At 36.2% G+C, this 14,954-nt stretch overlaps 1 protein-coding gene and 1 long non-coding RNA gene across 3 annotated transcripts in view; one reads left to right on the top strand and one right to left on the bottom strand.

The window, feature by feature from the left end:
* Positions 1–14,954, bottom strand: part of GALNT1 (polypeptide N-acetylgalactosaminyltransferase 1) — a 131,817-nt gene that overhangs the window by 5,127 nt on the left and 111,736 nt on the right. The window contains exons 10-11 of the mRNA XM_081263755.1: positions 2,591–2,689; positions 2,048–2,182 (exon numbers count right to left, since the gene is read on the bottom strand). Coding sequence (XP_081119881.1) covers positions 2,048–2,182; positions 2,591–2,689 — 234 coding nt within the window. The remainder of the gene's footprint in view (positions 1–2,047; positions 2,183–2,590; positions 2,690–14,954) is intronic.
* Positions 1–14,954, top strand: part of LOC308632087 — a 38,383-nt gene that overhangs the window by 10,954 nt on the left and 12,475 nt on the right. Inside the window, exons 2-3 of one of the 2 annotated variants that reach the window (XR_014018423.1) lie at positions 888–958; positions 4,570–5,983. This is a non-coding gene — a long non-coding RNA (uncharacterized lncRNA). Of the gene's footprint in view, positions 1–887; positions 959–4,569; positions 5,984–9,372; positions 9,451–14,954 lie in introns of those variants that run through there. The other variant, XR_014018422.1, reaches the window with a different exon arrangement.

Below are 14,954 nucleotides of genomic sequence, written 5' to 3'. Positions count from 1 at the left end.
AAGAATCTTGTTCCAGATAAGGCTCTGGTAACTGACATCGGGTGAAGAGCTCTATGGCTAGTGACACTGTGAGCTTTGTCATCTCAGGACTCAACAGAAAACCCAGCTAATACTGACTAGACTCCACATAGAGAAAGCTCAATTAAGGCAACTAGACAGGCAAGTGACAAATATCTACCTTTAATCTTTGAAGAGGATAAAAGTTATAATTAATTTTTACAAAAAGTCTACATATAAGCTAGAAAAAATAATTTGCCCACCTCCTGCCCTGATCCCTAGATATAATGGGGTTTCAAGCCACACTGTAGTCTAGAAGGGACAACTGTAAGTAGTCATAGCAAAAGAGGATGGTGTTACATTATGAAATTTATGTAATATATAATATAAATAAGATTTAAAGATATATAAATATAGAAATTTAATTAAAAACACCATGGTATTATATAAAAAATCCTAGACCAAAAATCAAGAATCCCAGTTTTGAGATCTAGTTTATACCATTACCTGTTCTGTGACCTTGGGCAACTGAGTTCCATTCTGGGCTTCAGTTTCTACTCACACAAAACAGTGTCCTGGATTTTATTTCTAGGGTTCCTTTGAAATCCAAGATTTCATTATTTTGAGTTTACATTTATAAATTACTGATATAAATATTTTGTTCTCTCTCTAGTTTGTTATGTTTTCAACAGCTAGAAGCAGGATAATTCTGATGGATTGTTCCCCTCTAGAGCTCCCTACTACAGTCAGCTCAGGCTGCTGGAGGTGGACCAGTACTGCAGCTTGACTTCTCCTTCTGTCCAATTTTGCCTTCTCCCTTTCCTTTTCACAGGTATTGATTAAAAAAGTGACCTCTAATAAACATCTGAACACTAAATTTTATTTTACAGACTGCTTCTGGGAGAAACTAGCCTATGACATTGAATTTTTAATCTCAGGAAAAAACTCTGCAAAGTGATTCGTAAGTTTTAAAACTTTACACTCAACAACCAGTTCTTTATAAATACCCCATCTCCAGCCTCTTATATTTCTAAGCAAATATTTACTTTTCAAATACCTGTTGTGGTAGACTGTGTAGGATAGCTAGACAACAGTCATTCCCAATCTTTGTCACTTGGCAATCTCATACTATAAGACTAGAAAACCAAATGCTTACTTTTCTGTTCTTCCTTGTTATTGAGCTGGGGGTCACTATGGGATAAAGTTCTGGCCCATAAGAAATAAGCAGAGTTTGCTAAGAGGGTTGCAAAAAAAGCTTTTGCTTTCCTGAGTAAGAGCGACATATGTGGTAGTGAAACACTTCCTCTTCCCTTCTCTTTCTACTTTGAGTTTAGATGTGACAATGAGAGCTTCAGAAACCATCTTCTGGCCATATAGAAAGTTGATATTTGAGTTTAGATGTGACAATGAGAGCTTCAGAAACCATCTTCTGGCCATATAGAAAGTTGATAATACTATAGTTATGCTATCCCTGACACCAATGTCCCATTGAATCTATACCCGAAACAACTGACCTCCAGATTTACATAAGAAAAATAAATGCCTATTTATTTAAGCTACTCTAAGTAGTTTTCATATTGCCTAATTAACACACTGTAAATTTCCAGTGAACTTAAAAGTGGGAGGTTTTTCAGACTAGTGGGATTCTACATCATATATAATCAGAGAATGAGAAATTATACTCTGCTATATATGATGTATCAAAGTATACTCTACTGTCATGTATAACTAATTAAAAGAAAAAAAAATTTAATTAAGTTCTCCAATGATTGGAAAAAAAAGTTTTGGTTGCCACAATGACTGTGCCACGGGCACTTTCTGCCTCATGTCAGAGATACTCTATATCCTTCAATGCATGGGGCAGGCACAGCCAAAAGAGCAGTAGCATGCACCACATCATTCCAGAAGAGACTATTCAGGTCATTTCCAATGGCCATATTAACCATATTAGTTGATATTAGTCATTGTAGCTATGAAGAATATAAACATACTTAATGACAGTGACAGTCTAATTATTTTATTCCTATAGGCTATTGGATAGGTAACTTACCACTGGGTCATACTCCCAGAGCTGGTTGCCTTTTAGGTGATGGCACTTGAGCATGGTAACTGGGCCATTAAGTTTGGAAACATCTAAGCAAAGGTCATCTGTTCTAATTTCTTTATTGGCAGTATAAGAGAAAACCTGGAAAACAAAATGGAAACATGTAAGCTTTAATAACAACAAAAAAAAATTAGCCAGTATTTCATATACTCAATAACCTAGGAGGGAAAAAATATTCTAAGATACACAATTCTGCATTTTATTGAATTAATAGAGACTTAAATGACTCATAAAAGCTACCACCAGGTTTATACAGAAAAAAGTAAAAATGGCCTTAGTTCTCTGCATATACTAAGTGTGCTGTCAGGGAGTATAATTTCACTAGAAAGCACAAAATAAATTTTGTGGTCAGCAATGTTAATATAGTTCTCACAAAGGGCCTGTTACAGGAAAATATTTCCTGAATGATGTCACAGATAAAAAGGGCAAAGTAAAAACAGACTTAAAAAAAAAATTCTCCTTTTTATAAGTTAATATTAAGATACTCACCTGATTGCCTCCCATACCATGACAATTAAAAATTCCAACTTTTTCATTCTCTTTTCTAGCCATGTTATCTAGACACTGATTTGTTTCCACATTTCGTATCTATGGGACAACAATGAAAATACCAGAAGTTAGAAGGGTTAACTAGACAGATAAACACACATACACTAAAAAATCAATTTAAGTTTTCCCCATACTACCATGAAATGACACTGGATTCCCCATATAAAGGTGGTAGGCTGGGGTGGTTTGTGGAGAGGATCAGTAACTGGCTACCTAAAATTCTTTGGTCTAAAAAGAAATATATATAAATAATTTCTGTGTTTAAGAGGGAAAATCCTTTAAATTCTTTTTCCTTCATTCTTCTAATGTTCTCTAGAATTTGTATTTAGTCTAATAAAGTCTTCTCTAGCTAAACAATGTAACAACTCCCTAAGGACACAAATAATAATCAAGACAAGCATATTATATTACTTTTGGTAACCACTCTGATGACTTTTCTGGATACTTAAGATGGGCATTTTCTAGTAAAAGACCTTGGAAATTGGCTTATTTTGGAAGCCTAGGCATGGTATAGTATAATACAAACTTTACTCTTTCATTAGACATTTATCAATTACACAAAAGGAATTTAAATCAGTCATCAGACTTGTGAGAAATATTTTGAGCAATGCCCCTTGACACTTTGCTTTCTTTAAATCACTGCAGCTTCAAAGCACTTGATAAATTAACAGACACCTAAAAGTCCTAAATCTATTACCCTGCATGGTATTGTTAGCAGGTATGCCAGGGGGAAAGGTGTGATAGACTACATTTGTCATGTTATGTAGACAGAAAAATCTAATTTTGTGTGATGAAGTAGGGTTAAAGTTAAAAGCACAAATATGTCATTTACTTTTATAAACAAATATATGGTTTACATATTATTCCAATATTTTAATAAGGCACTAAGAAGGCCAGATACATAAAAGTACAACTATTATTCCCAGGCAGCCAGGAATAAGAATTGAGGCTCTGGCACAGGAGACCCAGATTTAAATCCAAGTGGCCCAAACCTTTTAAAATCAGTCATGGCAATCAGGGTTAGCAGAGGGATGGGGTGGGGGGGTGATGTCTAACAACCCTATAGTGAGGTTATGTAAGACACTGCATCAAAGTATCTACTTAAGAGTCCAGTACAGTTTGATTCAGAAACAGCAAGAATCTGCAATGTTACATTATCACTAGTCACCAACATGTGGCTATTCACTTTATTCAAAACAGATTTTTCAACTTTTTAATATTAATAGTTCCTCATCCAATATTTTAATATGCTCCCATCCCATCTTGAGAATTGCTACCTGAAACATACCTCATTATCATTCCTCAAAAAACTTTCCCTATTCTCCTGATTATCACTAATCTTACAACTTGTCCAATATTCAAGTTGGAAATCCCAAGGTCTTTTTTTGTTTCTGAGTGCAATATATCACATTAGTGTGTGGTAATTCTTTTACTACAAGATTCATATACATACAAGAGTATATGGATGTGGATACACACACACACACACACACACACACACACACACACACATTTTGGTACTGGGGATTGAATACTCTGTTGCTTAGCCACATCCCTGGCCCTTTTTATTTTTCATTTTGAGACTGGGTCTTGCTAAGTTGCTGAGAATACAGGGATGTGCCATTGTGCCTGGCCAATTCATATCATCTTTTAAATCTATTATTTAAATTCAGGAACCCATTACTTAATAAGAAATAATAGGTTTTATAATTAAACACAGATTTGCATAGAGCAAATCTTCCTATACCACAGTTGGAAATCAATTAATACTTGATGATGATGGCTACCTTACTTGAAAAAGAATTCAAGTTATGACAAGATGATGTATTCATACAAATCAATTATTCCTTATAGTTTTGATTAAAATATCAAACTCTCCAATTCTTTGATTTTCTTATTTTTTTTTCTTCCAAACACAGATGTAAAAGTTGCTGAAGAATGGGGATACATCCGACAAGAATGATTATTAGAGTAGAACCAATGTTATCCCTGGCTTCTCAACGAACAAAATAGCTATTTTGTTAAATAACTGACTAATCTTACAACTAACTTGTCCAATATTTATCAATTCAATATTTATTATCCAATATTTATTTACAATTCTTTAACCAAACTTAAAACACATTTTTTTTAAAAAAAATGCAATACTCCCCAAAACATAACAAGGCTTCTTATCACTTTTTAAGTATTTTATAATAAATTAACTTTGGCCATTTTGCTTTTTATAAGTGATATGCTGCTAATAAATGATAGCAAATAAATTGTGCTTAACTCTGCTAGGCACTGTTCTATGAGATCTGTATAAGAGCTTATATCATAGATATAGTATTCACGACTAATTTTGGGTTGTTGTCTGAAATGAGAGCTGATTTCTATCCCTTGGGGTTACTACTGACTACTAGATGCAGAAAGTGAAGTTTCTACAAGAACTGGATGCTTCCCATCAGCTGTTAAAAGTAAGTGAAAAATAGCCTATATCAGTAAAATGTGGCAGTGAGTCCCAGGTGAGATGGGAAGTCAGAGACCCAGTGTTAGGGCCTCTGGTAGGGCCTGGTGACAAATCTCCAAAAGGCAGGGAAAGTGAAGAGATGTCCTGCAGATTAGGTTTCTGGAAGAGGGCAGTTAATGAAGTTTTAATCTTGAGTGGCTTTAATATTAGCAGGAAGAGAGATGTGTTTGCCTCAACAAATTTGTAGCATCTTTGTTGCTGGAAGGGTATGTCTGCTTGCCCCAGGTGGGTTGCTTTATACACTGGTTAGTTAGATGATGCAATTTTGGGGGAATATCCTTCTTCTTGTAAAACTGTATGTGGATTACCTCACCTATTGGGTGTTTTCTCAAGAATACACTAAAAATCAGGATGACTCATGGGTCAGGTTTTTGTTTTGTGTGTGTGGTGCTTAGGATTGAATCCAGAGCCTTATGCATGTGAGGCAAGCACTCTGCCAACTGAGCTATATCCCCAGACTTTAAGGGTCAGTTTAGGAAACAATTTTATTAGGATCCTAGGAGGGAAAGGATCACCTAGTAGAATTAATTATCTGGTGGGAGTTAAATATGAAGAGCTTCTAGAGAAGAGAAAAATTAGGAACATTTTCTAAGGATGTTGAATTAGATGCTCAAAAGTTGTAATTCCATATGGCTTTAAGAATATGCAAATAAATGTTAGCTTTCTAGTGAGACATGGAGGGTAAAAATGACGGCAACACCTCAAAGTTTACTTTGCAATGGACATAGGTACTAGGGTTGGCTATTCAACACCTGACACTTGAGAATATTTGAGGGCTGGGGTTGTAGCTCAGTGGTAGAATGCTTGCCTTGCATACGTGAGGCCCTGGGTTCGATCCTCAACACTACAAAAATAAATAAAGATATTGTGTCCATCTACAACTAAAAAAAAAAAAAAAAAGAATATCCGAAACAAGAATGTTAGAAAAATATAGAATGCTATCAAACATACAGGCATGTTATTAGGGAGAAGAAAAATATGTGCAAGAATGTAAGACTAGCTAATGTAAGGATATTCTAGGCAAATGCCTCCTTTGTTGGACTTAAAAAAAAAAAGTACAAATCTTCTGAAAAGTTAGGCAGTATACTGAATTTCAATACAAAGAACGAAGAGGCTAACTTCTTTTTGGTTTTCCCCAGTCATTCAAGGTTTTATCCCACCTTCTGGTGTACATACAGTGCAAGGCTAACTTTTCAGGGGTCTTACAATGCTATTAATTCTTTTTAGTTTGTTTACCTTCCAAATCACACCTTGATGACTATCATAGAGTATGTTTCCTTGTTTGGTAACATACTCATAGCAACTAAGATTCCACATCATTAGGAACCCTTGAACTAAAAAGCTGATTTGATATGGGAAAAGAAGGGAGCTCTTTCTGGTTGAAGTGGAAATTCCTGAGCATCCGTATGGTCCTGATGCTCTCCTTAACCTAGTATGAAGATAACTACTGACAGGATGGCTTCGGAATTTGACATGGTACATCACACAGAGGTGTTTCAGGATAACTCAAAGTTATTTAGGAATAAGGAGTGTCATGGAGAGTATATGTTAACTCTGATTTTTTTAAAACCAGGGAGTCTGACAAGCCAGATATGAGCATCACAACTTAGGACCCAGGCAGGCAGAAATATGTGAAATGACAGGGTAGCAGTGTAGATACAGACAGATGGATGACCTCCTGTGCTGGCTGGCTGTGTTAATGACTCCACATTATCCAACAAAACTTTCTGTAATGATGTCAATGTCTACATTTGTGCTCTTCAATATTGTAGCCATGAATGGCATATGTTCATTGAATACTTTAAATGTGGCTAGTGTGACTGCTTAGCTAAGTTTTAAATTTTATCTTAGCTAATTTAAATTTAATGGCTATGCACTGGATGTGCAGGTTTAAATAATGACACAGAAGGAAACCTTCCCTCAAATGGTGGACAACATGCTAATAAATCCAATTAATCACATCATTGACTACTCTGAAAATCATGTGGAAAGTGCTCAAGTTTGGTTTGTACTTTCTGAACAGTCCTAGGGGAACCTAAATGATTTCACAAGGCTAATTTTTTTTTTCCTCCCCCAGTGCTTGGGATCAAACCCATGACCTTGCCCATGATAGGCAGATGCTGTACTATTGAGCTATGCCCCAGCCTATGGTTCATCCTAAACAATTTATTTATGGCTGAATAATATATCTTTACTTATGTAGTCAGACATGCCACTGAGCCAAGCCAAAACCATTTTAGGCACCACATTCAGATTGTAAAAACGTCATATAATGTTAGAAACAGGAACTCTTCTACTTGAATTGGCAATATAAGACTTATACTGGCCAGAGGCAATATCCACACTTTCAAGGTATCTGTAAGGTGAGAGCTCAGGATGTGGACACATGCAGACCCTGGCCTCATCAAGACATTACCATTACTAGCTATGATACCTTGTAGGTAGTTATTGACTCTAATACAGGAGTGCCCAAAATCTTGATCTGAGGACACTATCTTGCAAGGTGTTGACACATGTGCTACTAAAAGATGGTTTCTGTGATCAAATATGCTTTGGAAATAGTAGGCTAAACAGATTTAAATAGGATTCTTTATTGAAGGACTTCTCACAGCTCTCTAATATATGGGGACTCTTGATGGAGTTGGGAAATAGTGGTACAGAAAGACAGAAGAAAGATATAAAACCTCTAACACTTCCCAAACATTTATGGTCACAAAATCTACACCTCTGTTCCCCCAGTATCTTGTTTTCCAGTCAAGAATTGTGAGGGTCATCAGGCATCAGTATTTGATTTTCTCATCATTTAAACAAGGACAAAAATCTTTTAGATTTGTTGAGAGCTCTAAGTAAAATACTAGAGAAGGCCTAGCAGAGACTCATACACAATAACTTGTTTTTCTTTCTTCATCCACAGATCCAGTAACTCTTTAACTGTACTTCTAAAGCACCAACAGGTGTATACAAACATGGTTACACTAATAAACATTATTTTTTACTTTAAGAGTTGAAATAATTGTGAATGTACTCATTCCTGGGAAGCCAGGCAAGAAGTCAGACCTTTTGTCTCTTAGTCTCCGCTACAGTCTCCTTCAGACTCTTGGTACCTCCATTAGGGTGGAAAACATAAAAATGTTGTCAAAGCATGTTTGGAACCTAGTATTGTGGAATCTGGATTCACTCATTCACTCTTATCCACAAGTAAAATTCTAGTTGGATCAGAGAAAGAATATGGTGTTAATGGTTAAGAGTATAGGCTCTCTTGGGGCTAGGGTTGTGGTTCAGTGGTAAAGCATTTGCCTAGCACGTGCAAGACACTGAGCACCACATAAAAATAAATAAATAAAATAAAGGTATTGTGTTCAACTACAACTAAATGAATATTAAAAAAAAAAAAAAAAGAGTACAGGCTTTCAAGTCAGACAACCTACATTCAACTCCTCTTTTCCATTTTGTGATTGTGACCTTAGCTATGCTGTTTAAATCTTTTATTTGTGTCTCAATTTGCTTATCTGTGAACTGGGGATAATAGCATCTATCACATAGTGTTTAGGTGAGAATAAATGAATATTAACAAAGCATTTCCTGGTGCTTAACATAAAGTATATGCTTAGTAAATGTTAGAATTACATGTCTGCCTGAAAAGGCAACTACTCAGTCCTAAGACTGACTAAACCTGTAAAGGTCTGGATTATTTGCTTTTTGTGGCTGGTTAGAATGTTCAACACCCGGATTTAGGGAGAGTATGGTGAAACCTAGTAAATCATGCTACGTATGAACATATTACAATGAGTCTTGGTTATACATATGATTATAATGTACAAATAATGATGATGATGATGATGATGATGGAAGGGAGATTAGCATAAGAGAGCAGTATATTGGGGAGGGGAGTGTGAGAAGGAGGGGGAAAAGAAAGGTACTAGAGAATGAGACTGATCAAATACATGTATAAATACATGTATGTGTGAAAATGGCATAATGAATCCTATTATTATGTATAATTATAATGCACCAATAAAAGTAAGCTTAAAAAAAGAATATTCATTTCCTGGATTAACAATTATTAGATACCATGAAGAAGCATGTTTATTTGACTCCAAGTCCTACAGAAGCTAAGGAAGTCAGACCTGGTTGTAGACATTTTAAATTCGATTACCATAGTCATATTTTATATTTCCTGATTTCTCCCTCTGCTCTAAAATTCTGATTTCAGATTTTCCTGGGCCCTTGAAGCATGACAAAAGAAAAACAAATTCCAGTCACTGGCAAAGGAAGGCTCACATGGGCAAAGGTTTGATCATAATCTTAATATCCTTATCTGCACTTTGATGAGTGCTTGATAACAACACTGTCCCAGAAATCAGATCTTTAAACTAGAGGATATAACTGGTATTAAAGGCCTATTAGGCCAAGTTAATGACCCAATAACAATAAGGCCATATATGGTAATATCTGTGACTTTACCAAGGAAGACAGCTGGCAAGTGGTAGCTAAGAGACCAGCTTGCCTTGCCTGGTCTATTATTATTAAAGTTAGACTAGTGTTTCTGAAATACGCCTATACTTCAGACCAGCCAATAATGCTTCGGCACTCTCCAAAACTAGATCAGTTCAAAGGAAAAAACCTAACTCCTCATTTCCCATTCTAAAGGCAAGTTGCAGGAGTGACTGCTGTAAATCCTTCATGGCACATCAGCCACCTTGGGCCTTTATTGACTGGAGGGGGCTGTGGCAGAGAAAACAAAACTCTTTAATGAGACCTCAGTGAGAATCATCAGAAGCTCAAGAAACTCAACAAAACTGCTCCCTTGTTTGAGGATGGATTCCTTAAGTCACAATAAAATTCAGAGGCAGCTCAAGTCAACCCTGTAGTAGCCTCAATAACTACTAAGGATAAACATGGGAGGCAGTGCCTGCTCTAGCTCTAGAGAAAACACTACTAAGCCAAATGGTTTCACTAACCATTTGGCTCCACTTCTGTTTTCTACTTCTTTTCCCATATCCTACATTTCTGGTCCACATTTTTCCTTCTTTACTCAAGTCCCTACATCACCATCACCTACTGTCACTGTCAGCCAGTAAGCTTTTATCTAACCAAAGAAGCAAGTCATTAGAAGAGAACTTCACACTTCCACCTCCAAACCTATATCTGATCTGCACTTGTCCCTGTCCTGTCTACTTTCCTTTCTATTCCAAGGGATGAAATGCCTTCTTCCCACATCCTTAATTAATAACCTCCTCTTGTACATTCATCTTCCAACTACTTAAATACCTAACACCTTTGACTATTGGCTCTTCCTGGTTTAAAAAAAAAAACCACAAAACACACAAAAGTTACCATCTTAGCCAGTTTCAAGTACACTGTTCAGCAGTGTTAAGTATATTTACATTGTTGTGAAACAGATCTCTGCTCACGTCTCCTTCTTGCAAATCTAAAAATTTATACCCATTACACATCTTCTTCTCCACATCCCTTCAGCCCATGGTAGCCAGAGTCATACTGTCTGTTTCTATGAATTTGGCTACTCTAGGTACCTCACCCATGTAAACAGAATTGTTATTTATTGTTTTTTGTCACTGGTTTATTTCACTTAAGCATAATATCTTCAAGGTTCATCTATGTTGTAGTACATGTCAGAATTTCCTTCCTTTTTAAAGGCTGAATAATATTCTGTTATATGCAGCTACCACATTTTGTTTATCCATTCATCTATTGATGGACATCTGGGCTGCTCCCACCTTTTAGCTATGAATGGTGCTCCTATGAACATGGATATACAAATACTTCTCTGAGATCCTACTTTGGATATATAGTATAGTCAGAGATGGGACTGCTGTATCATATGGTAGCTGTATATATTTTTGAAATATTTTGGCACTGGGGATCAAACCCAGGGGTGCTTTATCACTGAGCTATACCACCAATCCTTTTTGTTTTTTGAGACAAGGTCTCACTAAGTTGATTAGGGCCTTGCTAAGTTGAAGTTGACCTTGAACTCATTATCTTCCTGTCTCAGCCTCTCCAGCCATTGGGATTACGATGTGCACCACCACAGCCAGAGTTAACTGTATTTTTAAATTTATTTTTATTTTTATTTTTTGCAGTGCTAGGAACCAAACCCAGGGTCTCACACATATTAAAGTTAAGAGCTCTACCACTGAGCCACATTCCTAGCCCTCTATTTTTTATTTTTTGAGAAACCTCCATAGCATTTTCCAGATCAGCTGTAGCATTTTACACTACCACCAAAAGTGCACAAGGTTCAGATTTTTCCCACACCTTTCCCACACGTGCTACTGTCATTTTTTTTGACACAAGTCAGACTAATGGTTGTAAAGCTGGTCCTTCTTTTGTATGTTCCAATTTTCTCTTTTGTGCCTAACTCATATGGCCCAGTTTTATCTAAAAAAAATAAATAAATAAAAATAAAAAACTCTTTCCTTAACTACATATCCTCCTCTTCTAGCTAACACCCATTTTTCTGCTCTTCTTTACAATAAAATTCCTTGCAAGACTGTTAAACATTCATGATCTACAGTTCTCCCATTCTCTCCTGACAATCTCCATGGAAACTCCTGACACTACTTACAGCATATCCTTGGCCAAATCAGATCTCAGTACTCATTTTGCTTGTTTTCTCTGTAGTATTCAAAACAATTGATTATTTCTTCTTTCTTGAGGCAAATACTTTACATAGTCTCTGAGACACCATTCTCTTAGTTCTCCCTCTATTTCACTGTCTAGTTCTCGAAATTTTTTTGTGATTCTTTCTTATCTCCATGGTTTCTCAACTGTGAAGTTTCCTTGGCTTTGTCCTCAGTCTTCTCTCTCCACATGTATTTGCTCCTCCCAAGGTAACCTCATGTAGTTTTGTGAATAAAAATCATATATATGCTGACAACCCTTACATTTAGATCTCCAGTGCCAACCTCTTCCCCAAACTACAGATTTTTAAGTGTCACTACCTAATCAACATCTTCCCTTGGATCTCAAATTTAATGTGCTCCAAACTGCTCTGCTGAATCCATTCAGAGGCTCCTCTTTCTACAGACATTTTCATCTCAGTAATGCCAACTCTACCAGTACCGGTATTTCAAGTCAAAACCTTAATATAATCCTCGACTATTCTTTTCCTTCCACTAATACATTGTTCGACTCTTGTTCCCACATATTTATGCTCCATATAGAGGCAATCTAATCTTTTTTTTTCAAAGGAGTTTGCTCATATTGCTTGTCTTCCCACCAAAATAAAATCCAAAGTCCTCACTACTATATGCTCTATATGACCTAACCCTCATTATGTTGTTGACCTTATCTTCTACTATTCCTCTACTTGTTCACTCTGTTCTAGACAACTCCCTCCCTGCTGAATATGCCAAGTGCATGCACATCTTAGGAATGTTTGTTCTTGGTGTTATTGGTGCTCAGAATATCCCCTCCCCACAAATTTATATGACTTGCTCACTCACTTCTTTCAGATCTCTGCTCAGTAAATTACCTTATAAGAAGGCTGTCTCAACTACCCTACAAAAAACAGCACCATTGTCCACGGTTACCAGTTGTTCTCTAGTCTTTCGGCTCTGGCTATCATCTGATATACTGTATATTTTTCATAACTTGTTTCCCCCATGACTGTAATATCAACAAGGGCAGGATCTTTATTCATTACTATGTCCTTAGTACTTAAATAGTATCTATTACATAATAGGTACTGAAATAAATATTTCTGAATGAATGAACTGAAGAAGAGACAACTTCCTATAGAGTAGGGACGGGATTACTTCCTGAGTATTAGAAAGATTAACTGTTAGGATAGGGCCTGGCTGTGGCCCTGGTCACACATGTCATCTTTTGCTACTATGCCTTTCAAAAGGAAATTTTGTCCTATTAATTTCTATCATAAAAGGTTGGATTTTCACCTCATTTTGCGTCTTGTTCTTTCTATAAAAGCCATTTTTTATAATCAAAAGCTCATAAAGACCTGCAATGAATTGCAGATGGTTCAGCCTGTTAACGAAACACATTGCTATAGGGAAAGAATAGCAGAAAAGGCAAGATTATTTATACACTATACACACATCTTCAGGCACATTAACCCAATGGATTTGACTTTTGGGGAGAGGTGGGAGCAAAACAGTATTATTTACACTTATGGGATAAAAAGGGGGAAGGAAGCAAAGAAGTTTAATTTTATCATTTGAAGAAAATACCTCAATAAAAGCTCCAAGTGGTCAAACATAAGCTGTAACAATAGATGAGGATAAGGAAGGTTGTCAGTGATTGCTCCTGACTGCATATTCCGGGGCTCAGTAAATATTTTCTTAAATATTTAAGAAAGTAAATATTTTAGTCTTCTGGGTCATATGGTCTCTATGGCAATTATTCAACTCTACTGCTGTAGTGCAAAAGTAACTAAATGCAGTAAGTAAATTCAGGGACATGGCCATGTTCCTATACATATTCATTTACAAAAACAGGCAACAGGGTGGACTTAGCCTGCAGGCCATGGTGTGCTGATCCCTGTCAGAGACTACCAAATACATGCCTATGGTACTGGAATAACTCTTCTTTTTCCCTCTCTACAATTTTTCTGTAAGTCAAATAACTATGGAGTCAAAACAAGGATGGCTACATCTTTTCACAAAGGGCCTATGTACAAGTAAGTCTTTTAAGTGCTAAGACTATCCCAGAAAAAATGAGCCAATTCCAAGCAAAGGAGTCTGTGCAGGGGTAGAAAAAGAAATAATGGCTGTTTTATGCAAAGTAGGAGGCCTGTGTTCTCTGGGTAAAAGGGACAGAATGCAGAAAAGAAAGTGTATCTACTGGAACGGTGGACAATAAAAGAAGAGGCTAACAGAAAACATCTGATAGTGAGTATATTCTATAATATAAGAATAGTCAAAAAAGAATTGTGATGTATCCTTTAAAAGACAGAGGCTTTCAAACTTTTTTGATTGCAACTGACATTGAGAAATATATTTTCTCATCATGATTCAGTAAAAACTTTACTGTAAGCAATACGAATTTGTACTTTTTTCCCAGACTATTAAAAAAAATGGTGGTCAAAAGCAGCTGAATTGATTTACAATCCAGTATTGGGCTGTGTTAAAAATCACTGACTTGAGCAGTGATAACATGGATCTTCAACTTCTTTAACAATGATAAAGAAGAAACTGCAAGATTATTAATAAAGGATATCTCAAATCTTTATAGTCCCAAAACTTGGAGTGTTCTACTATAATAAAGAAGAGAAGGAAAGGCACTGCTTCTTGGTAGGACACAGTAATCCAACACCTCTGCATTAAAAACTAGAGGCAAAACATCAGTTAAACTGCAATCTGTTGAAAGCACTAACTTAAGGTAGACTGTGATACTTCAGAGATGAATACTGAAATCTCTACAGCAACTATGAAAACAAAAACACAAACATTACAACTAAGAAGTCAACAACAGAGAATAAAAAGAAAATTAACAAAAAAGAAAATGGTTCTTGTTTCTTGGGAATGGAGGAAGGAACAGGGATTTAAAAGGGCTACAGGTGAAGACAGTTGTGTCTGCTTCTAAGAAAAAAGTTTGAACTTAGGTTTCTGGAAGACTGACCTCCAGAGTCAACATTTTGGATTAATAACAATAACAATCAGAATTCTGGGCTAGAGGAAGAACCTATTTGGATCCCTAGACAAAGCCAAGGTCTAGATGGAACACAGAATGGATGGCCATTGACATTCGAGGAAGACGGCAGTAGTAAGAATGTAAGTAAGTCTCTCTTATAAGAGATCCTTACAGTATGGGAAT

The sequence above is a fragment of the Spermophilus citellus genome (assembly GCF_964194105.1).
Source record: "Spermophilus citellus genome assembly, chromosome: 12".
Lineage (NCBI taxonomy): Eukaryota > Metazoa > Chordata > Mammalia > Rodentia > Sciuridae > Spermophilus > Spermophilus citellus.
This window is presented reverse-complemented; position numbering and strand designations above follow the sequence as displayed.